The sequence below is a fragment of the Salmo salar genome, chromosome ssa23, assembly GCF_905237065.1.
Source record: "Salmo salar chromosome ssa23, Ssal_v3.1, whole genome shotgun sequence".
Lineage (NCBI taxonomy): Eukaryota > Metazoa > Chordata > Actinopteri > Salmoniformes > Salmonidae > Salmo > Salmo salar.
Genome location: NC_059464.1, coordinates 42,287,389 through 42,315,037, shown reverse-complemented (window position 1 = coordinate 42,315,037; position 27,649 = coordinate 42,287,389). Strand labels below are relative to the sequence as shown.

General features: G+C 46.7%; 1 protein-coding gene across 4 annotated transcripts; it reads right to left on the bottom strand.

Annotated features, from left to right (window-relative positions):
- Positions 1 to 621: 621 nt before the first annotated feature.
- LOC106584655 (TopBP1-interacting, checkpoint, and replication regulator) lies at positions 622 to 24,956 on the bottom strand. 4 transcript variants are annotated; one of them, XM_014170153.2, is made up of 22 exons: positions 23,891 to 24,956; positions 23,532 to 23,802; positions 23,065 to 23,306; positions 22,506 to 22,731; positions 17,181 to 17,325; positions 16,823 to 16,941; positions 16,323 to 16,538; positions 14,987 to 15,132; positions 13,468 to 13,568; positions 13,119 to 13,215; positions 12,920 to 13,002; positions 12,266 to 12,499; positions 11,673 to 11,757; positions 11,423 to 11,492; positions 10,150 to 10,281; positions 9,946 to 10,036; positions 6,167 to 6,225; positions 5,848 to 5,979; positions 5,628 to 5,731; positions 1,721 to 3,959; positions 1,477 to 1,608; positions 622 to 1,311 (listed from the first exon to the last, which is right to left on the bottom strand). In XM_014170153.2, exons 1-22 carry the CDS (start codon positions 24,566 to 24,568, stop codon positions 1,196 to 1,198), a joined length of 5,718 nt encoding a protein of 1,905 aa, XP_014025628.2. In that variant the 5' UTR covers positions 24,569 to 24,956; the 3' UTR covers positions 622 to 1,195. The 4 variants fall into 4 exon arrangements, with proteins under 4 accessions (XP_014025628.2, XP_014025630.2, XP_014025631.2 ...); XM_014170155.2 differs by having other exon boundaries at positions 1,477 to 1,605; XM_014170156.2 differs by having other exon boundaries at positions 11,673 to 11,754.
- Positions 24,957 to 27,649: the final 2,693 nt, after the last annotated feature.

Sequence of the window (27,649 nt, the reverse complement as noted above, 5' to 3'; positions counted from 1 at the left end):
AGTGATGAATCACGCTTCGCCATCCGGCAGTCCAATGGACAAATCTTGGTTTGACAGATGCCAGAAGAATGCTACCTGTCCCAATGCATAGTGCCAACTGTAAAGTCTGGTGGAGGAGGAATAATGGTCTGTCTGATTTTCGTGGTTCGGGCTAGACCCTTAGTTCCAGTGAAGGGAAATCTTAACGCTACAGCATACAATGACATTCAAGACAATTCTGTGTTTCCAACTTTGTGGCAACAGTTTGGGGAAGGCCCTTTCCTGTTTCAGCATGACAATATCCCCATTCACAAAGCGAGGTCCATACAGAAATGGTTTGTCGAGATTGGTGTGGAAGAACTTGAAACACAGACTGCGAGCCAGGCCTAATTGCCCAATAGCAGTGCCCGACCTCACTAATGCTCATGGCTGAATTGGAAGCAAGTCCCCGCAGCAATTTTCCAACATCTAGTGAAAATCCATCCCAGAAGAGTGGAGGCTGTTATAGCAGCAAAGGGGGGGACCAACTCCATATTAATGCCCTTGATTTTGGAATGAGATGTTCGACGAACAGGTGTCCATTTCAGCCCAGTTATGGGTAACTTTACTAATCTTGGTATACAAATAATACAGTACAAATCATTTGTTTTAAAAACAGTCAAATTAGGAATGTTAATTGCTTTATTTAAGAGTTAAGCTTTTATTTACAAAATAATTTCAATATATAAACATATGTACATATCTTCCCTTTTACGAAAAAGTAGTATTGGTGACAAAAAATAAAAAAATAAACCAACAAACTATCCAATAAATAGACATTAAGAACCATAAATCTCTTAAACGTTCATGATGTGACTTGATTGTAATATAGTTCAACTAACGCTTTTGATCCAAAGAGAGAGAAAAAAAAAACGTGTTTGTATTTGACCTTATGGAGTCACAAATATCGCAAGAAAGTACTTCTGTCATACACATCCCAAACCAAAGGAACCAGCCATCAACCCAGGGTTGGAGAAAAATCCAAGTGTTCAAAGATTTTCTCTTGGGACAGGTTGTGGCAGAACTTTTTTCTGAGGCTTCATATCAAATAATCAACAGGGCCCCCTGTTTAAAGAATATCTTACAAAACTGTTGCTGGGTTGAAAGAAGTCTGACAGGGTGACTTGCTGGGTCAGTCCAGGCTATTCCAGGCCAGGACAGGTCAGGCCAGGCCAGGTCAGTCCAGCAGTCTCTTCCTACTGTAGGTGTTTCTTGTAGTTGGCCGCCTGGGGGCCTGGCTGAAGGGAGAGCGCTCCAACTCAAACTCAATCTTCTTCTGAGAATGGGCTTCATCTAAAAGACAATCAGATGTACATTTCTTCACACATCATTTAGCCTTTTCTGAACTAAAATGGCATATTTTAAAATTCCTAGCTGAGATATTACAAACAAAACTAAACAGTGGTTGTAGAATAATAAACATACATACAAGCAAAATAAGTCTGAGCATAATCTCACCTATAAAATGATGAGATCTCTTGGTGGCAGAACCTGCCTTCCCCTTGAATAACATGGGCGACTGAGTGAGGGCTAGAATCCCACTGGCAGACACTGGCTTCCTCACCTTAGAGCTCGGGGGTGTTACCACTGCTGAAGATAATCAAATCAATCAAACAAAAATCAACTATTGCTAATCAATAAACAGATGAAAAGTTCACCATTAGAGGAATCATATGAATAAATTCAATTAATAAAAACTCACAGTGAACAGTTCCAGTGGCCAAGACGGATTCTTCATCTATCAGAGGCTCGGCACCTTCAGCCTGCTGAACCTGGTTCTCTATCCAGTCCATGTCCTCCAGCTGGTCCAGGGGAGAGCCTTCTCTCTTACCAGGGGAGGACCTGGTAACCTGGCTGGACGTGGGAGCCATTAGTAGTGCGTCAGTCTCCTTCAGTCTGTAGATTCCCTCCAGCTCTGCCTCGTCCAACATCCCCAGCCCCTCTAGTAGGGTCTCCTCCTTCAGTCCCCGCTGCTTGCCCCCCACCACCCCAGGCCGAGCCCTCTTCTTGCGGGGCCAGCTGTTGAGGCTCTCTGGGGTGGACCTCCCCATGCTCTGGGGGGACGGGGTCAGGGGGATGAGCTCAGCTGTGCCCAGGGGGGACATGGTCCCTGCGGGGTGGCGCGTGGGGGTGTAGGACTGGCAGATGTACGTCTGGAAGCCCCCTTTCCCTGGAGTGCCCTTGGCGGGAGTGCATAGCGATGGCGAAACGTGACCGGGGTCTCTGTGTTTGGAGCAGAGCGCGAGAGGGCTGTCCGTGTGGGGGAGGTTCATACTGCCAGTGGGAGTCGGAGACCCTGCAGCCCCATCCCCATTGAAAGAGTCCATGCGCTTTAACTTAAGCTTGGGCAGCCCCGACGCTTGCATCTCCAGCTCCACTTTGTATGTTAGGGGGTTCGGGGTGACGAGCTCCTTCTTGCGACTTATTCCTGAAGTCCTGGGGGTGGAGAACCGAGATGGTTCAGTGGAGTACCCCCAACGGACTGCCGCCTCCCTCTGCTGGCGGTCAGGGGTCTGGCGGAAACCGTAGCTTCTCCCAGGTTTACTGGTTTCTGCGGGTATTGGCTGTTTGGTAGAGGCTCCGGTGAACTGGAAGACTTGGTCGTCGGTCTTTGAGGGTTTCCTGGAGAAGGATATGTTCATCTTGAGGCCGTCAGTGATTTGGGTCATGACCACTTTGGCCTCGGAGATGTCGATGCTCTCGTCCTCGGAGGTGGTGCTGAACTGGGAAGAGTCAAGTTGCTGCGAGCTGGCCCCCATCTCTCCCCACAAGGCCTGGGAAGACGGCTCCCTCTCGTGGAAGTCCAGCGGCACATTTCCACTGGACACGGTGTCACTGGTTTCCTTACTCGTAAGATCCGTGCTGGCTTTTACTACAGTTAAACTCTCATTGGACAGGGATATCAGGTTCTCCCTGGTTTTAGCTTGCACACCCTGGCCAGAGCTAGTCCTGGTCAAACGTTTCGCTGAAGAGGTGGTGACAACAGTCGTTTTATTCAGTTGGGTTTTGACAAGAGTCTTTGGTGACGTTACGGACCTTGACAATCCTGAGGTCCTTTTCGTCGGTGTGAGCATGCCTTGGTGCGGAGGCATGGAGAGAGATTGTTCAACAGGGGTTCCTCCAGAGGGTGTGAGCATGCCGTGGGCTGGGCTCAGAGATTTCCTGGGGGTTGTGGGAGTGGGTGGGTGGTCAGGAGGTGGTGTGGAACCAGAAGAGTGGCGTTTCTGAGTACCATCAGGGAGGTCCTGCTCATCCTTAACAGGTGTGTTGAACTTTCCCATAAGCCGTTTGGAAGACCTCTGACGTCCACTTTTCTCTGGCGTCACCTCAACGCCACCTGCAGAAGAATTTTCCGGAATCCTGGACAGAGATGCTTGGGGGGAAATTCTGTGCGATCTCTGTACTACTTTTTCTGGAGTTTTAGATATCGGCCGTTTGCTGCTGGGACTCTTGAGCGGACTGCAGAACTTGTCGGGTGTGTTCATCAACAGCCTTGGAGAGCGTTGTGTGAAAAGGTGAGGCGATTCAGGCACCTTGAAGGGTGTGTCAGTCTCCGCGACTCTAAGTTTCTGTGGAGACGGGGACCAGGTGACGTGCTTCCTGGGCGTTCTGGAACAGGGTGGGCTCTGGAGCAGGCGAGGGCCGATGGGAGACAGACGCTCCAGTAATGTCTTGACCGGAGTCCTCAGGATGCCCTTCAGAGGGCTCTCCTTTTGGGGCATCTCCAGCACCAGGCTCCTCCTGGCTGGGGATCTCAGGGCCATGCCGCCCTGCCCGTGAGAGGGCCCTGCCATCTGGCGGTCTGTGTCCGAGTAACTCTGGAGCCTGGAGGACCTGAAGTTCTTAGGTGTTCTGGGGGTCTGAGGGCTTCTTGGTGTCTTGCTCCCTCTAGCAGACCTACAGTGTCTACCAGGCGACTTTGTAGGAGTATTCTTTGGACTCTGAAAAGGAAAACCAATCAAGTATTTCCAATAAGTATAGCAAATTAAGATCAGTATTGCTATTCTTTGCTTGGGAGAAGAAAATTGTGGAATACAGTGCATTCGGCAATTATTCAGACCCCTTCACTTTTTCACATTACAGACTTATTCTAAAATGGATTAAAAAAAATATATTTAAAAAAGAAATCTACACATAATACCACAATGACAAAGCAAAAACTGTTTTGATAAATGTATAAAAAATCAGACATTTTACATAAGTATTAAGACCCTTCTTGGGTATGACGCTACAAGCTTGGCACACTTGTATTTGGGGAGTTTCTCCCATTCTTCTCTGCAGATCCTCTCAAGCTCTGTCAGGTTGGATGGGGAGCATCACTGCACAGCTATTTTCAGGTCTCTCCAGAGATTTTCAAAATCGGGTTCAAGTCCGGGCTATGGCTGGGCCACGCAAGGACATTCAGAGACTTGTCCCAAAGCCACTCCTTAGTTGTCTTGGCTGTGTGCTTTGGGTTGTTGTCCTGTTGGAAGGTGAACCTTCGCCCCAGTCTGAGGTCCTGAGCAGGTTATCACCAAGGATCTCTCTGTTCTTCGCTCCGTTCATCTTTCCCCTCAATACTGACTAGTCTCCCAGTCCCTGCAGCTGAAAAACATCCCCACAGCATGATGCTGCCACCACCATGCTTCACCGTAGGTATGGTATTGGCCAGGTGATGAGCGGTGCCAGGCATTGGCATTCAGGCCAAATAGTTCAATATTGGTTTCATCAGACCAGAGAATCTTATTTCTCACGGTCAGAGTCCTTTAGGTGCCGCTTGGCAAACTCCAAGCGGGCTGTCATGTGCCTTTTACTGAGGAGTGGCTTCTGTCTGGCTACTCTACCACAAAGGCCTGATTGGTAGAGTGCTGCAGAGATGGTTGTCCTTCTGTAAGTTTTTCCCCATCTCCACAGAGGAACTCTAGAGCTCTGTCAGAGCTCTCTGACCAAGGCCCTTCTCCTACGATTGCTCAGTTTGGCTGCACGGCCAGCTCTAGGAAGAGTTCTGGTGGTTCCAAACTTATTCCATTTGATGGAGGCCACTGTGTTCTTGGGGTCTTAATGTTTAGGTACCCTTCCACCAGATCTGTGCCTCAACACAATCCTGTCTCGGAGCTCTATGGACAACTCCTTCGACCTCATGGCTTGGTTTTTGCTCTGACATGCAGTGTCAACTGTGGGACCTTATATAGACAGGTGTGTGACTTTCCAAATCATAGAAGCATCTCAAGGATGACCAATGGAAACAGGATACACCTGAGCTCAATTTTGAGTCTCCTTATGTTTTTAAAATTGTATAACTGCCTTAATTTTGCCAGACCTCAGGAACAGTAGTTGCTGCCTTGGCAGCAGCTAATGGGGATCCATAATAAAAACAAAGTACATAGCAAAGGGTCTGAATACTTATGTAAATAAGGTATTTATGTTTTCTTTTTATAAAAAGGTGCAAAAATGTCTAATTTATGAAGGGGGGGAATTGTGTGTAGATTGATGAGGATTAAAAATGTTTTTATCCATTTTAGAATAAGGCTGTGACGTAACAAAATATGGAAAAAGTGAAAAAGGGGTCTGAATACTTTCAGAATGCACTGCATGACAACTGAAGAGGTTCAACGAGATGAAGTAGTTACCTGGAAGACATCAGAGTTAGACAAGTGCCTCCAGCTGGACCTGGACTGTGTGGCTTCAAACAGAAGACGAACCGGAGACCGTACTGACCGCAGGTTTACCGCACCTACAGAAATTGAATGAACAATGATGTCAATATGTGTCAGCTGAAAGACTACACAGAATATTGAACGGTGGTAACTATACAGATACACCTGAAATAATGGTGTTTAGTCCACCTACCTATTTTGCTGTCACTGAGCGGGAGCTGAGAGGAGAGAGCTTTGTCCAGGTTGCAGGAACGAGACTGGGAGCTTGAGTAGAAGCTGGAATGTCTCCTGGCAAACTTCTCCAATCTTGGACTCCTCCTCAAGTCTGTTATAAATATAATTTTTCATGTCTTTAATATTGTCATTTTAAAAACTATTAAAACCCCTGACTATTTATCAACCTATACAATTACATTGTTGATGTGGTTGATATTAAAAACGTTAATGAGCATCTCAGAAATGTGCACAGGACATTGACTGTTTCATGTAGACTCTTAGCACCAGTCACTGACCTTCTAGAGGCTTCACTGGCGACTCCTCAACGATGCACTCGCCTGTCGTGACAGACCTCCTGACAAATCAAACAGAAAGGACATTTCACATATCCACTATCGTCCCCACGATGTACTGCTACCAATTCAGTTACAGTAATAACTTCTCCTAAACAAATAAAAATGTTAAAACTAATACAACAAGGCTCTCCACAGGCAAATTATGAGCCATTTGCACTGCCAACGATGCAAGACTCCATTTTTTCATATATGAATCAGAGTAAATTAATAACTCATATTAACTAATATTAATGTGTCAATGAACACTAGTTAATCAACACTAGTATACTAGTTAATTCATACTACTCAATATTAAAAGCAGTTTTTTCCCCTCTTGTAATCTCAATATCAAATAATTTCTGTGTAACAAATAATTAGTTTACTGTGATTGTTTTCAATTTAAATGGTCAAAAAGAAACAAAAATTGCTTCTTAGCAATTTCTCAAAACATAATTTTACTAGAAGTGGTCTGAGTGGAGAGGGGAAAACTAGCTGTTATCGGCAGAGGTTTGAAACTCTTTCTTATTGGTCTATTAACTAATTTACCGCCTGGTCTATGGACCCAGGCAGGCCAAAACACCATCCCAACAAAACAGGCAGTCATTTCAGGTAGTCTTTTCAAACAGCTTACACTAAAAAGGCATTCTCATTTTTACAATTTCAAATAATTATTCCAACCTCATTCTGTGGAAATATACACAAAAATATAAAACACAACCTGCAACAATTTCAAAATATTTACAGAGTTAAAGGTCATATAAGGAAATCAGTTCTTTTGAAATAAATTCATTAGGCCCTAATCTATGGATTTCACATGACAGGGGCAATACAGAAATGCATCTATTGGTTTCAGATACCAAGTCAATATGTGGTGTGAGCCTCATTTGCCTCATGCAGCGTGACATCTTTCATATAGAGTTGATCAAGATGTTGATTGTGGCTTAAGGAACGTTGTCCAACTCCTCTTCAAATGGCTGTAAGAAGTTGCTGGATAGTGTTGGGAACCAGAACACGCTGTCGTACACTTCGATCCAGAGCATCCTAAATATGCTCAAATGGGTGACATGCCTGGTAAGGATGCAGGCCATGGAAGAACTGGGACATTTTCAGCTTCCAGGAATTGTGTACCTGTGATCCTTGCGACATGGGGCTGTGCATCATCATGCTGAAACATGATGTGATGGCGGGTGGATGATGACCATGGGCCTCAGGATCTCGTCACAGTATCTCTGTGGATTCAAATTGGCATTGATAAAATGCAATTGTGTTATTGTCCGTAGCTTATGCTTGCCCACACCATAACCCCACCTCTACCATGGAGCACTCTGTTCACAACGTTGACATCAGCAAACCGCTCACCCACACGATGCCATACACTCTGTCTGTCCTGTACAGTTGAAACCGGGATTCATCAGTGAAGAGCACACTTCTCCAGGGTGCCAGTGGCCATAGAAGGTGAGAATTTGCCCACTGAAGTCGGTTACGATGCCGAACTGCAGTCAGGTCAAGACCCTGGTGAGGACGATGAGCACACAGATGAGCTTCCCTGAAACCATTCCGGACAGTTTGTGCAGAAATTGGTTGTTCAAACCCAGTTTCATCAGCTGTCCAGGTGGCTAGTCTCAGACGATGCCACAGGTGAAGAAGCCGGTTGTGGAGGTCCTGAGCTGGCGTGGTTACGGTAGATGGTAGAGAAATTAACCTTTAAGTCTCTGGCATCAGCTCTGGTGGACATTCCTGCAGTCAACATGCCAATTGCACGCTTCCTCAAAACTTTAGACATCTGTGGCATTGTGTTAGTGGCCTTTTATTGCCCCCAGCACAAGGTGCACCTGTGTAATGATCATGCTGTTTAGTCAGCTTCTTGATATGGCACACCTGTCAGGTGGATGGATTATCTTGGCAAAGGAGAAATACTAACAGGGATCTAAACAAATTTGTGCACAACATGTATGGAACATTTCTGGGCTCTTCTATTTCAGCTCATGAAACATAGGACCAACACTTTACATATATATATACTGCTCAAAAAAATAAAGGGAACACTTAAACAACACATCCTAGATCTGAATGAAAAAAATAATCCTATTAAATACTTTTTTCTTTACATAGTTGAATGTGCTGACAACAAAATCACACAAAAATAATCAATGGAAATCCAATTTATCAACCCATGAAGGTCTGGATTTGGAGTCACACTCAAAATTAAAGTGGAAAACCACACTACAGGCTGATCCAACTTTGATGTAATGTCCTTAAAACAAGTCAAAATGAGGCTCAGTAGTGTGTGTGGCCTCCACGTGCCTGTATAACCTCCCTACAACGCCTGGGCATGCTCCTGATGAGGTGGCAGATGGTCTCCTGAGGGATCTCCTCCCAGACCTGGACTAAAGCATCCGCCAACTCCTGGACAGTCTGTGGTGCAACGTGGCGTTGATTGGATGGAGCGAGACATGATGTCCCAGATGTGCTCAATTGGATTCAGGTCTGGGGAACGGGCGGGCCTGTCCATAGCATCAATGCCTTCTTCTTGCAGGAACTGCTGACACACTCCAGCCACATGAGGTCCAGCATTGACTTGCATTAGGAGGAACCCAGGGCCAACCGCACCAGCATATGGTCTCACAAGGGGTCTGAGGATCTCATCTCGGTACCTAATGGCAGTCAGGCTACCTCTGGCGAGCACATGGAGGGCTGTGCGGCCCCCCAAAGAAATGCCACCCCACACCATGACTGACACACCGCCAAACCGGTCATGCTGGAGGATGTTGCAGGCAGCAGAACGTTCTCCACAGCGTCTCCAGACTCTGTCACGTCTGTCACGTGCTCAGTGTGAACCTGCTTTCATCTGTGAAGAGCACATGGCGCCAGTGGCGAATTTGCCAATCTTGGTGTTCTCTGGCAAATGCCAAACGTCCTGCACGGTGTTGGGCTGTAAGCACAACTCCCACCTGTGGACGTCGGGCCCTCATACCACCCTCATGGAGTCTGTTTCTGACCGTTTGTGCAGACACATGCACATTTGTGGCCTGCTGCAGGTCATTTTGCAGGGCTCTGGCAGTGCTCCTCCTGCTCCTCCTTGCACAAAGGCGGAGGTAGCGGTCCTGCTGCTGGGTTGTTGCCCTCCTACGACCTTCTCCACTTCTCCTGATGTACTGGCCTGTCTCCTGGTAGCGCCTCCATGCTCTGGACACTACGCTGACAGACACAGCAAACCTTCTTGCCACAGCTCGCATTGATGTGCCATCCTGGATGAGCTGCACTACCTGAGCCACTTGTGTGGGTTGTAGACTCCGTCTCATGCTACCACTAGAGTGAAAGCACCGCCAGCATTCAAAAGTGACCAAAACATCAGCCAGGAAGCATAGGAACTGAGAAGTGGTCTGGGGTCCCCACCTGCAGAACCACTCCTTTATTGGGGGTGTCTTGCTAATTGCCTATAATTTCCACCTGTTGTCTATTCCATTTGCACAACAACATGTGACATTTATTGTCAATCAGTGTTGCTTCCTAAGTGGACAGTTTGATTTCACAAAAGTGTGATTGACTTGGAGTTACATTGTGTTGTTTAAGTGTTCCCTTTATTTTTTTGAGCAGTATGTATATGTATATATATATATATATATATATATATATATATATATATATATTTATTTTAGTTCTGTCATATATATATATATAGACACAACTATATATATATCTTTTAGAATCAGGATTTAAAAAAAACATGTTGGACTCACCTGCCCATCTGTTGCCTGTGCAGCAGACGGTTGGACACCTGCTTATGAAGGGGCGTCTCCGTCACCTTTTTGGTCAGGAGGGAATGTCGATCTGAAAGGGCAGATTTCCTCTGTAAGTCCCAGCTGCTAACAAAACCTTTTAAGTTGTGTTACTGAGCTCTTGGAATGTTGAACTATCATGGAACACAGTGTTGTTACCACCACCTTCTGTCGCCTGGGGACCTTTACGCTTCAGTCCCTCCACGGCCGAGACAGACCGACTCCTGGGCATCTTGGCCTTCTTGGAAGGGGACATAGTCTCCTGGTTGAACAAGTTCCTCCGGACCTTTGTGATCTCTGTGGACCAAATAAAGGTGGTATTAAAATTGGACAATCACAGCACAAGATGGCTGCCTGCCCTACAGGACACCTAGGGCAGGCCCAAGAAGATCATCAGGGACTCCAGCCACCTGAGCTATGCCCTGTTTTCCCCGCTTCAATCACCCGCAGTACAGGAGCATCATGACAAGAACTGTCAGACTGGCCAATAGCTTCTACCCTCAGACCATCAGGCTGCTGAATAGCCACCACTAGTCAGCTACCTGTTCCACCCTCCTGCAACTTCCCCCTATGGACATTCTCTCTCCCCCCACACCCTCAACAGTCACTTACCTTACCTGCTGCTTCCCCTATGGACATTCTCTCCCCCCCACACCCTCAACAGTCACTTACCTTACCTGCTGCTTCCCCTATGGACATTCTCTCTCTCTCCCCCACACCCTCAACAGTCACTTACCTTACCCGCTGCTTCCCCTATGGACATTCTCTCTCTCCCCACACCCTCAACAGTCACTTACCTTACCTGCTGCTTCCCCTATGGACATTCTCTCTCTCTCCCCCACACCCTCAACAGTCACTTACCTTACCTGCTGCTTCCCCTATGGACATTCTCTCTCTCCCCACACCCTCAACAGTCACTTACCTTACCTGCTGCTTCCCCTATGGGCATTCTCTCTCTCCCCCACACCCTCAACAGTCACTTACCTTACCTGCTGCTTCCCCTATGGACATTCTCTCTCCCCCACACCTTCAACAGTCACTTACCTTACCTGCTGCTTCCCCTATGGACATTCTCTCTCTCTCCCCCTACACCCTCAACAGTCACTTACCTTACCCGCTGCTTCCCCTATGGACATTCTCTCTCTCCCCCCACACCCTCAACAGTCACTTACCTTACCCGCTGCTTCCCCTATGGACATTCTCTCTCCTCCCCACACCCTCAACAGTCACTTACCTTAACCGCTGCTTCCCCTATGGACATTCTCTCTCTCTCCCCCACACCCTCAACAGTCACTTACCTTACCTGCTGCTTCCCCTATGGACATTCTAAGATTTTCACTGTACCCTGCAATTACACCTGCAACCATGTACATGCAACTCTGAATCTGAGTGTATGAGACAAGGAGTTTATTGATCTAACAGAGTTGGAGGAAATTACCTTGTGCAGCCTGCTTTGGGGGTGGTTCAGCGGCTGGTTTCTCCACAGCAACACAGAGCTTTGTCTTGGCCTGTTCATACAACACAGAGAGAGAGATCAAGATTTGGGTAATTACTAAGTTCATACTGTACATCCATTCAGACAAGAGTAACAAAAGATCAATATTACAAAGACCCAGTGATCGAGGCCCTATTTAACTGGACTTTACAGCTGTGGTAGAATAAAATAAATGTATCCCGTCTTAGCTCACCGCTCTGGTGGACTTCCTGGGCACCTCTATCTGTAGACTCTGGGATGCTTCAGTCATGCTGCGATGGCGAGTCAGCCTCCCACTCCTCAAACACAGAGGTGAGTTAAAGAGGGCTATATGAAAGTGTACTAACGGGTGAGTTAAAGAGGGCTATATGAAAGTGTACTAGTGAGTTAAAGAGGGCTATATATGTACTAACGTGAGTTAAAGACTTAAGTGAGTTAAAGAGGGCTATATGAAAGTGTACTAACGGTTGAGTTAAAGAGGGCTATATGAAAGTGTACTAATGGGTGAGTTAAAGAGGGCTATATGAAAGTGTACTAATGGGTGAGTTAAAGAGGGCTATATGAAAGTGTACTAATGGGTGAGTTAAAGAGGACTATATGAAAGTGTACTAATGGGTGAGTTAAAGAGGGCTATATGAAAGTGTACTAATGGGTGAGTTAAAGAGGGCTATATGAAAGTGTACTAATGGGTGAGTTAAAGAGGGCTATATGAAAGTGTACTAACAACAGACAACTTGGAACGGTCATTGTATCACATCCACACAGCTGCACCACAGCAGATAAAGCCTCTGGCCCCAGGTAACTCACCTCCTCTTGCTGGCGGAGCGGTCGCGGAGCTCCTGTAGCCGCTCCCTGCAGTCGGAGGCCATGCTGAGGGCCGTGGAGAGGGGAGGAGAGGAGGAGGAGGAAGAGACGCTGTCCTTGGTCACGGACTCGTCGCTGAAGAAGTCAGAGGGCAGCACGGCTGAGAGGGCGGCGGGTAGCTGGGTTCCCAGGCTGTGGTATACGTCTGCTAGGACCCTAGGGATGGCCGTCAGGAACCTGACAGCCCATAACACAATTTACTCTAACTTTTTATAAACTGGGTGGTTCGAGCCCTGAATGCTGATAGGCTGACAGCCAGGGTATACGAGACCATATACCACGGGTATGACAAAACTTATTTTTACTGCTCTAATTACATTGATAACCAGTTTATAATAGAAATAAGGCACCTCGGGGGTTTATGGTATATGGCCAATATACTACGGCTAAGGGCTGTATCCAGGCACTCCGCGATGTGTCGTGCTTAAGAACAGCCCTTAGCCGTGGTAAATTGGCCATATACCACACCCCCTCGGGCATTATTGCTTAATTATAGCACTATTTTTATTGTAACTTTATGTAGATGTATTTTCCTCATCTCCTTAATCTGGATTCAACCCCTAAAGTTGAGTCCGATTTCACAGAGAAGAAACTCACACAGGGAGGACCTCATCTTGCAGGAACTTGGCCAGGTACACCGGGTCTTTGGTTAGAGAGATGATCCTCAACATGTCAGCCACCTGGGTAGAGGGAAGGAGAAATTAAAGCCTGTCAAATGACTCTGTTTTGTTTGGATTCAGGTAGGAGGAAGTAATATGTGGGGTTGTGGAGGTGGCTACAATGAGTCATTTCCTACCTCCTCCACTGTCTGCTCCACATCCGGTGTGTCGGCCTGCTGCTCAGAGGGGAGGAGTCGACACATCTCCAACCTGAGAACCGCCTGCAGCTGGCACCTTAGAGAGACATATCAGTCTTAGTAATTGGTTGTGTTCAGTAGGGAAAACCGTAGTAAAACATTATGAAACCAAAAACAAGCGTTTCTTATTGGACCAGCCCAGGTAGTCTGTTTCAGTCGGTTCGGCGCTTGATGAAAACAATCCTCCATTTAAATCACACTTATCGGTGAAGACCATAAGCTGCTGTTCAATTTAATATTAATTATATTTTGAAGCCAGAGACTACTATGTTTAACAGTCACTACTTACTCTCTGAGTTTGCTGTCGGCGTCAGGAGCGTTGCTGTAAAGCTGGCGGATAGACTTGCTGGACTTAAGCAGGTTCTGTTGGACGAAGAGCCAGACCTGCACCTGCCGGGCAGAGAGAAAGAGTGAAGTCAGTAAGGAAGAGGAACTCTTGCATTAGGGTTGGCCAATATCTGAATTTACATATCATCAAACTTGTTAAATATCGCGATAAATCAGTTTTAGTGTATGTGTAACCTTTATTTAACTAGGCAATTAAGTTAAGAACAAATTCTTATTTACGACGACGGCCTACCCCGGTGACGCAGGGCCAATTGTGCACCGCCCTATGGGACTCCCAATCACGGCCCGGATGTGATACAGCCTGGATTCGAACCAGGGACTGTAGTGACGCCTCTTGCACCGAGATGCAGTGCCTTAGACCGCTACTCCACTCGGTATCCTAATATTCGCCCAAACCTACCTTGCATTCACATTAGCCGTTTATCCCGTCAAGTCAGGTATTACATCACATTAGCCGTTTATCCCGTCAAGTCAGGAATTACATCACATTAGCCGTTTATCCCGTCAAGTCAGGTATTACATCACATTAGCCGTTTATCCCGTCAAGTCAGGTATTACATCACATTAGCCGTTTATCCCGTCAAGTCAGGTATTACATCACATTAGCCGTTTATCCCGTCAAGTCAGGTATTACATCACATTAGCCGTTTATCCCGTCAAGTCAGGTATTACATCACATTAGCCGTTTATCCCGTCAAGTCAAGTCAGGTATTACATCACATTAGCCGTTTAACCCGTCACGTCAAGTCAGGTATTACATCACATTAGCCGTTTATCCCGTCAAGTCAGGTATTACATCACATTAGCCGTTTATCCCGTCAAGTCAGGTATTACATCACATTAGCCGTTTATCCCGTCAAGTCAGGTATTACATCACATTAGCCGTTTATCCCGTCAAGTCAGGTATTACATCACATTAGCCGTTTATCCCGTCAAGTCAGGTATTACATCACATTAGCCGTTTATCCCGTCAAGTCAGGTATTACATCACATTAGCCGTTTATCCCGTCACGTCAAGTCAGGTATTACATCACATTAGCTTTTTTACATCAAGGGGAGAAGAGATAGTGACCTTCAGGATTTTCAAACAGAACCTGTCCACTAGGTATTTTCTTCTCTACGTCTTTCTTACCCCCAGGTCTGTCTTACCCCCAGGTCTGTCTTACCCCCAGGTCTGGGTTGGGCCCCTGGAATGTCTTACCCCCAGGTCTGTCTTACCCCCAGGTCTGGGTTGGGCTCCAGGAACATCTTACCCCCAGGTCTGTCTTACCCCCAGGTCTGGGTTGGGCCCCAGGAACGTCTTACCCCCAGGTCTGTCTTACCCCCAGGTCTGTCTTACCCCCAGGTCTGTCTTACCCCCAGGTCTGTCTTACCCCCAGGTCTGGGTTGGGCCCCTGGAATGTCTTACCCCCAGGTCTGTCTTACCCCCAGGTCTGGGTTGGGCCCCTGGAATGTCTTACCCCCAGGTCTGGGTTGGGCCCCAGGAACATCTTGACAGCAGAGAGGTGGTGCTGGGCCTCAGTGAGGAGGGAGGAGTCTCTCTCAGACACCGTCTTCTCATAGCCGGCCTTCAGGTGGGACAGCAGCTCGGCCTCGCTCTTGAAGTCTGACAGGAGAGTAGAAATGGAAGTTTGTGACAGTTATTAATTGGTGGGATGTTCAGAACATTCATTGAAGATAAACAGAAAGTACAGAGCTGGCATGATTCCCTATGCTGCGTAGAACACAAAGAACCAACTCTATTCTATAAAAGTAAAATGTTTTATTTAAATGCTCTGTAATCACTCTTGAATACACCCATCTTCATTCCGTTGTCTAACAATTATGAGAATAGGCCTCTTATCAATCATTTGACCATTAAAAGCTGAATCTGAACCATGCTGAGACTATGGGTGAGCCCTTTGTGGAGCAGAACACTTAAGATATATATCCCTGTTGTTCTGGTGGGGGTCAAACAGACAGACAAGACACTTACGTCGGGCCAGACAGACAGACAAGACACTTACGTCGGGCCAGACAGACAGACAAGACACTTACGTCGGGCCAGACAGACAGACAAGACACTTACGTCGGGCCAGACAGACAGACAAGACACTTCAGACAGACAAGACACTTACGTCGGGCCAGACAGACAGACAAGACACTTACGTCGGGCCAGACAGACAGACAAGACACTTACGTCGGGCCAGACAGACAGACAAGACACTTACGTCGGGCCAGACAGACAGACAAGACACTTACGTCGGGCCAGACAGACAGACAAGACACTTACGTCGGGCCAGACAGACAAGACAAGACACTTACGTCGGGCCAGACAGACAAGACAAGACACTTACGTCGGGCCAGACAGACAAGACACTTACGTCGGGCCAGACAGACAAGACACTTACGCCGGGCCAGACAGACAAGACACTTACGTCGGGCCAGACAGACAAGACACTTACGTCGGGCCAGACAGACAAGACACTTACGTCGGGCCAGACAGACACAGACACTTCGCGGGCCAGACAGACAAGACACTTACGTCGGGCCAGACAGACAAGACACTTACGTCGGGCCAGACAGACAAGACACTTACGTCGGGCCAGACAGACAAGACACTTACGTCGGGCCAGACAGACAAGACACTTACGTCGGGCCAGACAGACAAGACACTTACGTCGGGCCAGACAGACAAGACACTTACGTCGGGCCAGACAGACAGAGACACTTACGTCGGGCCAGACAGACAGAGACACTTACGTCGGGCCAGACAGACAAGACACTTACGTCGGGCCAGACAGACAAGACACTTACGTTGGGCTTGGGGTCCAGTCTTGGCCCTGTTTCCTGAGCGTCTTTTCCCAAGCCTCTCCTGTCCCCTGCAGCCCTCGGCCCCCGGCGCCCCCACCTCAGTCTCTCCAGCCTGGCTTTTCTGGGCCTTGACATTCAGACGGGCCACGTTCAGCATCTGCAGTGAGCGGCTCATAGTCTTCATCTTCTGCCTCACCGGCGTGCGCTGGGCGCCCCCTGCTGGCGGCAGGAGAGATGTTGACAGACACTCAGCAGGGGAAGAACAACACGATAACAAGTGTCTCGTCATTGTAGGTTATGAGCTGCTACACCGCTGCCGTATCACAGAAGAATCTAAAGCCATCTGTTCAAACACGAGACGCTTGCTGATGAGTATAAAAATATATTGAGACATTTCTAAAATACAAACAGAAGTCACTGGCACTTGGGGGGGGGGGTCTTGAGAGATATGAGGGAGGGGGGAGGGGGATATACAGCCAGTAGGGTCTGTGGCGTTTCCTTACGTTTCTTCCCCGTCTTGTCGCTGTGGGACTGGGAGGTCATTCTCTGGTAGAGTTCTGCCAGGCCCGACAGCTCCTCTTCCTGACCCTCGGTTTCACCCTCTGGCACCGCATGGAGCAGCCTGGACACATTGACATAGTCAATAATAGTTTAAAGGTCATGATAAAGCAGTTCAGCTGCAACTTTTATATATGTGCAAGAAAGACACTAACCACCGGGAAATTGTTATTGGGCCCTAGATATCTATGTATTTAAAAACTGGGCGACAGTGTTCTAATGACATTATATTTAATATTAAGAAATTGTGACATTTCAACTACACATAATTACAGACATAACGTTAAAAAGGGCAAATCATACCTCATTGACTCCATTAAGTGGGAGCTGACTCCTGATTGGTCAGCATGCGGGAACCAGCCCTCCACCAACCCAGCGGTCAGTGGGCTGGACCAATGGCTGAGCTCCTGCTGTGCCCAGTCAGGAACCTGGGGCTCAACTCGAGGAGCTGTGGAGGAAGGACAGTACACAGTCTCTTACGATAACACTGCACCAATAAACTAATTGAGTGAATCATTTTCTGGAGATCTGTAATTGAATAGAAAACTCAATTTGATATAAAAGGTAAGAAAAGGTCAGACAATTAAGGTGACAGCAATGCCACAGAAGCAAGGTGGAGCTATCGCTCAGACCCTACCGTCACCGCGAGTGGTCTCAGACCCTACCGTAACTACTAGTCGCTAGTCATCTCAGACCCAGACCGTACTGTGACGACGAGTCCCTAGTGATCTCAGACACTGACCCTACTGTAACTACTAGTTACTAGTCAGCTCAGACCCTACTGTAACTACGAGTCGCTAGTCATCTGAGACCCTACTGTAACTACGAGTCGCTAGTCATCTGAGACCCTACTGTAACTACGAGTCGCTAGTCTTCTGAGACCCTACTGTAACTATGAGTCGCTAGTCATCTCAGACCATACTGTAAATACGAGTCGCTAGTCAACTCAGACCCAGACCCCAATAACTACTAGTCGCTAGTCATCTCAGACCCCACTGTAACTACGAGTCGCTAGTCATCTCAGACCCTACAGTAACTACGAGTCGCTAGTCATCTCAGACCCTACAGTAACTATGAGTCGCTAGTCATCTCAGACCCTACTGTAACTACTAGTCGCTAGTCATCTCAGACCCTACAGTAACTACGAGTAGCTAGTCATCTCAGACCCAGACCCCACTGTAACTACGAGTCGCTAGTCATCTCAGACCCTACAGTAACTACGAGTAGCAAGTCATCTCAGACCAAGACCCCACTGTAACTACGAGTCGCTAGTCATCTCAGACACAGACCCCACAGTAACTACGAGTCGCTAGTCATCTCAGACCCTACAGTAACTACGAGTCGCTAGTCATCTCAGACCCTACAGTAACTACGAGTAGCAAGTCATCTCAGACCCAGACCCCACTGTAACTACGAGTCGCTAGTCATCTCAGACCCTACAGTAACTACGAGTCGCTAGTCATCTCAGACCCTACAGTAACTACGAGTAGCAAGTCATCTCAGACCCTACAGTAACTACGAGTCGCTAGTCATCTCAGACCCTACAGTAACTACGAGTAGCAAGTCATCTCAGACCCTACTGTAACTACTAGTCGCTAGTCATCTCAGACCCTACAGTAACTACGAGTAGCTAGTCATCTCAGACCCTACAGTAACTACGAGTCGCTAGTCATCTCAGACCCTACAGTAACTACGAGTCGCCAGTCATCTCAGACCCTACAGTAACTACGAGTCGCTAGTCATCTCAGACCCTACAGTAACTACGAGTCGCTAGTCATCTCAGACCCTACAGTAACTACGAGTCGCCAGTCATCTCAGACCATACAGTAACTACGAGTCGCTAGTCATCTCAGACCCTACAGTAACTACGAGTAGGTAGTCATCTCAGACCCCACTGTAACTACGAGTCGCTAGTCATCTCAGACCCTACAGTAACTACGAGTAGCTAGTCATCTCAGACCCTACAGTAACTACAAGTCGCTAGTCATCTCAGACCCTACAGTAACTACGAGTCGCTAGTCATCTCAGACCCTACAGTAACTACGAGTAGCAAGTCATCTCAGACCCTACAGTAACTACGAGTCGCTAGTCATCTCAGACCCTACAGTAACTACGAGTTGCTAGTCATCTCAGACCCAGACCCCACTCACTACGAGTCGCTAGTCATCTCAGACCCAGACCCTACAGTACCTACGAGTAGCAAGTCATCTCAGACCCTACAGTAACTACGAGTAGCTAGTCATCTCAGACCCTACAGTAACTACGAGTCGCTAGTCATCTCAGACCCAGACCCCACTGTAACTACGAGTCGCTAGTCATCTCAGACACTACAAAACTACGAGTAGCTAGTCATCTCAGACCCAGAACCCACTGTAACTACGAGTCGCTAGTCATCTCAGACACAGACCCCACTGTAACTACTAGTCGCTAGTCATCTCAGACCCTACAGTAACTACGAGTCGCTAGTCATCTCAGACCCTACAGTAACTACGAGTAGCAAGTCATCTCAGACCCTACAGTAACTACGAGTCGCTAGTCATCTCAGACCCTACAGTAACTACGAGTCGCTAGTCATCTCAGACCCTACAGTAACTACGAGTAGCAAGTCATCTCAGACCCTACTGTAACTACTAGTCGCTAGTCATCTCAGACCCTACAGTAACTACGAGTAGCTAGTCATCTCAGACCCTACAGTAACTACGAGTCGCTAGTCATCTCAGACCCTACAGTAACTACGAGTCGCCAGTCATCTCAGACCCTACAGTAACTACGAGTCGCTAGTCATCTCAGACCCTACAGTAACTACGAGTCGCTAGTCATCTCAGACCCTACAGTAACTACGAGTCGCCAGTCATCTCAGACCATACAGTAACTACGAGTCGCTAGTCATCTCAGACCCTACAGTAACTACGAGTAGGTAGTCATCTCAGACCCCACTGTAACTACGAGTCGCTAGTCATCTCAGACCCTACAGTAACTACGAGTAGCTAGTCATCTCAGACCCTACAGTAACTACGAGTCGCTAGTCATCTCAGACCCTACAGTAACTACGAGTCGCTAGTCATCTCAGACCCTACAGTAACTACGAGTAGCAAGTCATCTCAGACCCTACAGTAACTACGAGTCGCTAGTCATCTCAGACCCTACAGTAACTACGAGTTGCTAGTCATCTCAGACCCAGACCCCACTCACTACGAGTCGCTAGTCATCTCAGACCCAGACCCTACAGTACCTACGAGTAGCAAGTCATCTCAGACCCTACAGTAACTACGAGTAGCTAGTCATCTCAGACCCTACAGTAACTACGAGTCGCTAGTCATCTCAGACCCAGACCCCACTGTAACTACGAGTCGCTAGTCATCTCAGACACTACAAAACTACGAGTAGCTAGTCATCTCAGACCCAGACCCCACTGTAACTACGAGTCGCTAGTCATCTCAGACACAGACCCCACTGTAACTACTAGTCGCTAGTCATCTCAGACCCTACTGTAACTACGAGTCGCTAGTCATCTCAGACCCAGACCCCACTGTAACTACGAGTCGCTAGTCATCTCAGACCCTACAGTAACTATGAGTCGCTAGTCATCTCAGACCCAGACCCCACTGTAACTACTAGTCGCTAGTCATCTCGGACCCTACAGTAACTACGAGTCGCTAGTCATCTCAGACCCTACAGTAACTACGAGTCGCTAGTCATCTCAGACCCTACAGTAACTACGAGTCGCTAGTCATCTCAGACCCTACAGTAACTACTAGTCGCTAGTCATCTCAGACCCTACAGTAACTACGAGTCGCTAGTCATCTCAGACCCTACAGTAACTACGAGTCGCTAGTCATCTCGGACCCTACAGTAACTACGAGTCGCTAGTCATCTCAGACCCTACAGTAACTACGAGTCGCTAGTCATCTCAGACCCTACAGTAACTACGAGTCGCTAGTCATCTCAGACCCAGACCCTACTGTAACTACGAGTCGCTAGTCATCTCAGACCCTACAGTAACTACGAGTAGCTAGTCATCTCAGACACTACAGTAACTACGAGTAGCTAGTCATCTCAGACCCTACAGTAACTACGAGTAGCTAGTCATCTCAGACCCAGACCCCACTGTAACTACGAGTCGCTAGTCATCTCAGACTCAGACCCCATTGTAACTACGAGTCGCTAGTCATCTCAGACCCTACAGTAACTACGAGTCGCTAGTCATCTCAGACCCAGACCCCACTGTAACTACGAGTCGCTAGTCATCGCAGACCCAGACCCCACTGTAACTACGAGTCGCTAGTCATCTCAGACCCTACAGTAACTACGAGTCGCTAGTCATCTCAGACCCAGACCCCACTGTAACTACTAGTCGCTAGTCATCTCGGACCCTACAGTAACTACGAGTCGCTAGTCATCTCAGACCCTACAGTAACTACGAGTCGCTAGTCATCTCAGACCCTACAGTAACTACGAGTCGCTAGTCATCTCAGACCCTACAGTAACTACGAGTCGCTAGTCATCTCAGACCCTACAGTAACTACGAGTCGCTAGTCATCTCAGACCCTACAGTAACTACGAGTCGCTAGTCATCTCAGACCCTACAGTAACTACGAGTCGCTAGTCATCTCAGACCCTACTGTAACTACGAGTCGCTAGTCATCTCAGACCCTACAGTAACTACGAGTCGCTAGTCATCTCAGACCCTACTGTAACTACTAGTCGCTAGTCATCTCAGACCCTACAGTAACTACTAGTCGCTAGTCATCTCAGACCCTACAGTAACTACGAGTCGCTAGTCATCTCAGACCCTACAGTAACTACGAGTCGCTAGTCATCTCAGACCCTACAGTAACTACGAGTCGCTAGTCATCTCAGACCCTACAGTAACTACGAGTCGCTAGTCATCTCAGACCCTACAGTAACTACGAGTCGCTAGTCATCTCAGACCCTACAGTAACTACGAGTCGCTAGTCATCTCAGACCCTACAGTAACTACGAGTCGCTAGTCATCTCAGACCCTACAGTAACTACGAGTAGCTAGTCATCTCAGACCCTACAGTAACTACGAGTCGCTAGTCATCTCAGACCCTACTGTAACTACTAGTCGCTAGTCATCTCAGACCCTACAGTAACTACTAGTCACTAGTCATCTCAGACCCCACTGTAACTACTAGTCGCTAGTCATCTCAGACCCTACTGTAACTACTAGTCATCTCAGACCCTACAGTAACTACGAGTCGCTAGTCATCTCAGACCCTACTGTAACTACTAGTCATCTCAGACCCTACTGTAACTACTAGCCGCTAGTCATCTCAGACCCTACAGTAACTACGAGTCGCTAGTCATCTCAGACCCTACAGTAACTACGTCGCTAGTCATCTCAGACCCTACTGTAACTACTAGTCGCTAGTCATCTCAGACCCTACTGTAACTACTAGTTACTGGTCATCTCAGACCCTACTGTAACTACTAGCCGCTAGTCATCTCAGACCCTACTGTAACTACGAGTCGCTAGTCATCTCAGACCCTACTGTAACTACGAGTCGCTAGTCATCTCAGACCCTACTGTAACTACTAGTTACTAGTCATCTCAGATATGTCAAGGTGGATAATAAAGACAGAGGAAACCGAGCCAATCATAACCTCCATCTCCCTCCATGATGTCATAGAACCCTCCCAGGACACTGCTGACCACCTCGGGCAGGTCTGAGGAGGTGTCCGCCGCTGCTGGGGCGATGGCATCCAAGGTCAGGGTGTGGTAGCCGGAAGCGACGCTGGGCCGAAAGACAGTGAGCAAAGCCGTGAGGGCTGAGAGGGGAGACAGGAAGGCCGAGCATGGCAAGTCTCCTCCGTCACTCACCTCTGCAAACTGTGGAGACAACAAACTAGTTATTAGCCCCAAAAACATTGATCATTTTGACATTACAGTAAAATAATAATTTTGAATTTTGATACTTATTAGTCTGATCTGTTGGGAGCATCAGGACCATTGTGAACATAGCGTAGTGGACAACAGACAGATGTTTGTTTCAGTTTAGATGAAACCATCTCGTTTCCAATTGAACACAACACACTGACAACTCAACTAGGAAGACAACAGTACTTCCATGTCCTACACATTGTTGCCATATTGGGTGGTTTTATTCCCATTTGGAAAGTGTCAACAGAATCTGGCAACATTGGCACTACAGTGCAGCTTTACCATGTGAAGAGCCTGGGCAGAGAGCTCCCTTAGTAGCTGTTGGAAGACAGCTTGGCCCTGGTCTGTGTGGTTGTTGTTGGAACACTGCAGCACCCAGGACTCCGAGGAGGACGCCTCTGTGAGGGAGTGGGCGTCCCAGCCCTGAAGGACCCCTTTCAGACAGACCTCCACGGGGGCTGGGAGAAGCCTCTGTCTGAGGGCAACCGGCTCCAACGTCACACTGCAGCTCTGTGGAGCATCACCTGAGTACATGACAGACAGCACACAGGGGAAATACAGCATGTTGATGTGAAACCAGATGGTTGTACTCTTATATCAATGATGATACTATTCACTACTACAAGATTTACAAGTGTGGCCTTTTATTGTGATTTGGTTAACATGTGTAGGCATAATAGCTTTGTTATGTCATGAGAGTGACAGAGGGTGATTTTCCAAATGACAGTTCACTTCCATGCGTCACAAACCTTGCCCCCATCTCAGGACTCCCCCCAGGACAGGAAACGCTAGGCGGTACAGTCGTTCTGACGACAACAGGTATCCCATGCTAGAGTCGAGTGGAAAGGTCTCTCTCCCCAAAATGGCATCTGAAGGGGATTCTACGGGGGACTGAACACTGGAGGGCTTGTGAGGACAGCACAGGTTTAGCAGGGCGTCCATGGGGACCACTCTACCACCCATCCCCCTCAACACCTCAGAAAGCCTATCTGAGACCCAGTGCTCCTCACTTCTCATAACCTGGAATGAGAAAGACAGGTCAGCAAGTCTTTTAACAGATTCCCAATGACATTTGTCTAGTTATTTGAAAGTAACTGTTACTAGTTACCTGGACGTATGAAGTGCTGTCCACCCAGTGAAGGACAACTTGACGTTGGACCAACATTTCATGGAGTCCCTTGGGCAGGATACGGTCGGACACATCTGTGTGACTGACACCTGCAGGGATTCCAGCGAGGGACACATATTCTCCTAAATCTGCCCTGGAGTGAGGACAGCTTGACAAGAGGAATAACACATTTCTCCCCAGGCTTGACAATTCATCCTCTGGTGGAGGAGGGCCTCCTTTACCAGCTCGACCTCTCCTGGGCCTCAATGTCAATTTGGTGGGAGAGGTGATATCTGGTCTGTCCCATTGGAAGTCCAACAGAGCTTCTTTCAATGCATTCTGTATGGAAGCAGCAGGGCTGGTGGGTTGATTCCTTGGCTGAGCCGAGATTGTCTTCTCACTTGCATCAAACTTTAATTGAAACTCCACCTCGAAGTCTTCAAAAGTTTTGTCTCGTAGTTCTTTAAAATCAGAGCCCCTGGATATCAGGTTACCATTGCGTCCAGTTCTTGATTGACAGAATTTGTAACCCCATCGCACCTTCTCGAATCCATACTTATATCCGAAATGAAGCAGAATTCGGAGAATGCCCTGCTTCAGTGGATGGTTTTTCACATTGACGTGTCCTGATGGCCGATAATCCACATCAATGACAAAAACTAAGTTATGCAAAGCCATAGCTGGAACGGGACACTTGCTCCATGTACACTAAGTAGATAGCTGTCACGAAGTTAGCAAATTTCTCATCTGGTTGAACATGAACTGGCTAATGCTAACTTCAGATACAACAGTTGCTAACGTTAGCTAGCTACTTGGCTCAAACTAGCTAAACAAGCTTTGTTTACTATTTTTTGTTTGTTTACCATAAACCGGTTTAGGAATGAGCAGACGCCCGCGCCAATATAGTTGCGACGTGTTGAATAGCTAATTATTTAGACGCAAAATTGTTACACGTTAGATTTTTTTTTATCATATTAAAACGTATCTACCATTATAGTTTTAAAGATTCGCCATTTTACAGCTCCTTCTCTCCTCAAACTCTTCGCGCCCCGACTCGAAGCCCCTCCCTCTTTGCTGTTTGGTAACGTTGAACTCGATCGGTTCTCATTCGCCCAATGTGAGTAGAATACTTGTCGATGATTTGCCACCAATGTCACAGTAATCTCCGATTGGATAACTATAACATCAGTCATCTCTGTAAAATCTAAATACCCTATCAAAGTTCCGTAGTGTTTTTGAATGGGCTTCACGCTAATATCAAGTTCATGAAAATGAATTCGTGAAAATGAATTCGTGAAAATGTCATGTGAGATATATTTTAAATGATATTCGTATTCGTGGATTAATTTACCTTCACCCAATGCATTTAATGAAGGTTTTCGATTTGACAGACTCACAGAGAGAATACATTATTTAGTTGTGGTGTCTGCTGTGGCTCAGTTGGTAGAGCACGGTGTTTGCAACGCCAGCATGGTGTGTGGGTTCGAGCCAGTACAACGAAAAAAAAATGCATGAAATGAAATGTATGTATTCACTACTGTAAGTCGCTCTGGATAAGAGCGTCTGCTAAATGACTAAAATGTAAATAATGCTGTAAAATATTCTCTCATAAGGCTGCTGAGTGGGTGTTGTATACGGACAATATACCATGGCTAAGGGCTGTTCTTAACCACAACACGGAGTGCCTGGATAAAGCTCTTTGCTGTGGTATATTGTCCATAATAGCACCACCGTATGCTGCTGCATAAATGATATAATGTGCCAGGGAGATATGTACATTACTGTAGCTAAGAAAGTAATACTAAGTGTATGTTGTGTAGTAAGCTATTAGTAGCCCACATGCCTGACCCTAATAAGTCGGTCCCATTCCCCCTCATCACTTAGCCTACTGTTCTGACTTGGTGGTGCAGATGTACTGTAGTCTATAGCCCTGTTTTAGAGAAACGTCATCATCAAATATTGTAAGAGTCTGCTTATATGCCCCCTTTATTTCTCCTATGGTTCTGACTTGGTGTACAGGGAGAATACTGTAAGAATGGCCCATCTTCTGAATTCTGTCACTGTACATTTCAAAAGTGCTGACAAAAAATAGTTATATTGACTACGTCCGTCTTAGCTCGCTCATGAATGTATTAATCTAAATTACGGATTGCCTCTTATCCGCTCATCGTTCCCTTATGCCATAGTTTGTACATCTCAATTGTTATAAGCCTATTACTCATATACGTCTATTTCATTAATCTTATTCATCATTTTAGGAAATGTTGGAATTATTTAATTATTTTGCTTACTTTGTGTATTATATTAACCTCATGTTCTTTTCTTGACGAGGAAGGGATAGTATATAATGTTGTTGGGTCTGTAACCTTAGAGAAAGGTCTCTTCCCATTCAAATATTTGTAATAGACATGTGATTCCAGTTGATATTGCGAGGGTTGTTTTGTTTACGCAATGCAATGTGTGTATATTGTCTATAAAAGTGGATCTTCCTTCCTTTTTAGACCACATGGGCCTAATAAAATACTTCAAATGGTAAGCTAACCGCTGACTCTGGGTCTCTCTATCTCCCTCTGTGTGGTGACTTAAAGAAGACTAAAGTAAAGGCCACAACATCTTGCTGAATCTATCTGAATTTCTGTCGGTGTCCGTTATGTAAGTGTTGAACAAATAGGCCTACCTCATCGCAGCTCGGTTGCTTGGATTTGCTTATACTTAAGAGCTAAGTGTTACTTATATTAGAACAAACATTATGCATTTGCTGAACATAAATGTAATAATGTTTGTGTATTGTTCAAAGGTCAAAACTCATGTCGACATTCATTATTATTGAAGGAGAATGCGGTTCTTCTCAACTTGCACAAATCCACAAGGAATCAGTAGAAACCACATTTGTTTAAGCAAGTCAGCCATTTTATTTATTTATTTTTATTTCACCTTTATTTAACCAGGTAGGCAAGTTGAGAACAAGTTCTCATTTACAACTGCGACCTGGCCAAGATAAAGCAAAGCAGTTCAACACATACAACACAGAGTTACACATGGAATAAACAAAACATACAGCCAATAATACAGTAGAAAAATAAGTCTATATACAATGTGAGCAAATTAAGTGAGATAAGGGAGGTAAAGGCAATAAATAGGCCATGGTGGCGAAGTAAATACAACATAGCAAGTAAAACACTGGAATGGTAGATTCGCAGTAGATGAATGTGCAAAGTAGAAATACTGGGGTGCAAAGGAGCAAAATAAATAAATAAATAAATAAAATACAGTAGGGGAAGAGGTAGTTGTTTGGCCTATTTATAGATGGGCTATGTAAAGGTGCAGTAGTCTGTGAGCTGCTCTGACAGCTGGTGCTTAAAGCTAGTGAGGGAGATAAGTGTTTCCAGTTTCAGAGATTTTTGTAATTCGTTCCAGTCATTGGCAGCAGAGAACTGGAAGGAGACGCAGCCAAAGAAGGAATTGGCTTTGGGGGTGACCAGTGAGATTTACCTGCTGGAGCGCGTGCTATGGGTGGGTGCTGCTATGGTGACCAGCGAGCTGAGATAAGGGGGGACTTTACCTAGCAGGGTCTTGTAGATGACCTGGAGCCAGTGGGTTTGGCAACGAGTATGAGGCGAGGGCCAGCCAACGAGAGCGTACAGGTCGCAGTGGTGGGTAGTATATGGGGCTTTGGTGACAAAACGGATGGCACTGTGATAGACTGCATCCAATTTATTGAGTAGGGTATTGGAGGCTATTTTGTAAATGACATCCCCG

What these genes read in the sequence shown, in the direction of transcription:
- LOC106584655 (XM_014170153.2), bottom strand. Translation starts at nt 24,568, where the DNA reads ATGGCTTTGCATAACTTAGTTTTTGTCATTGATGTGGATTATCGGCCA. An exon ending in CCCAAAGCAGGCTGCACAAG is followed by an intron (nt 10,282 to 11,422) that starts GTAATTTCCTCC and finishes TTTGGTCCACAG; the next exon opens with AGATCACAAAGGTCCGGAGG. An exon ending in CTAACTCTGATGTCTTCCAG is followed by an intron (nt 3,960 to 5,627) that starts GTAACTACTTCA and finishes TTTCCTTTTCAG; the next exon opens with AGTCCAAAGAATACTCCTAC.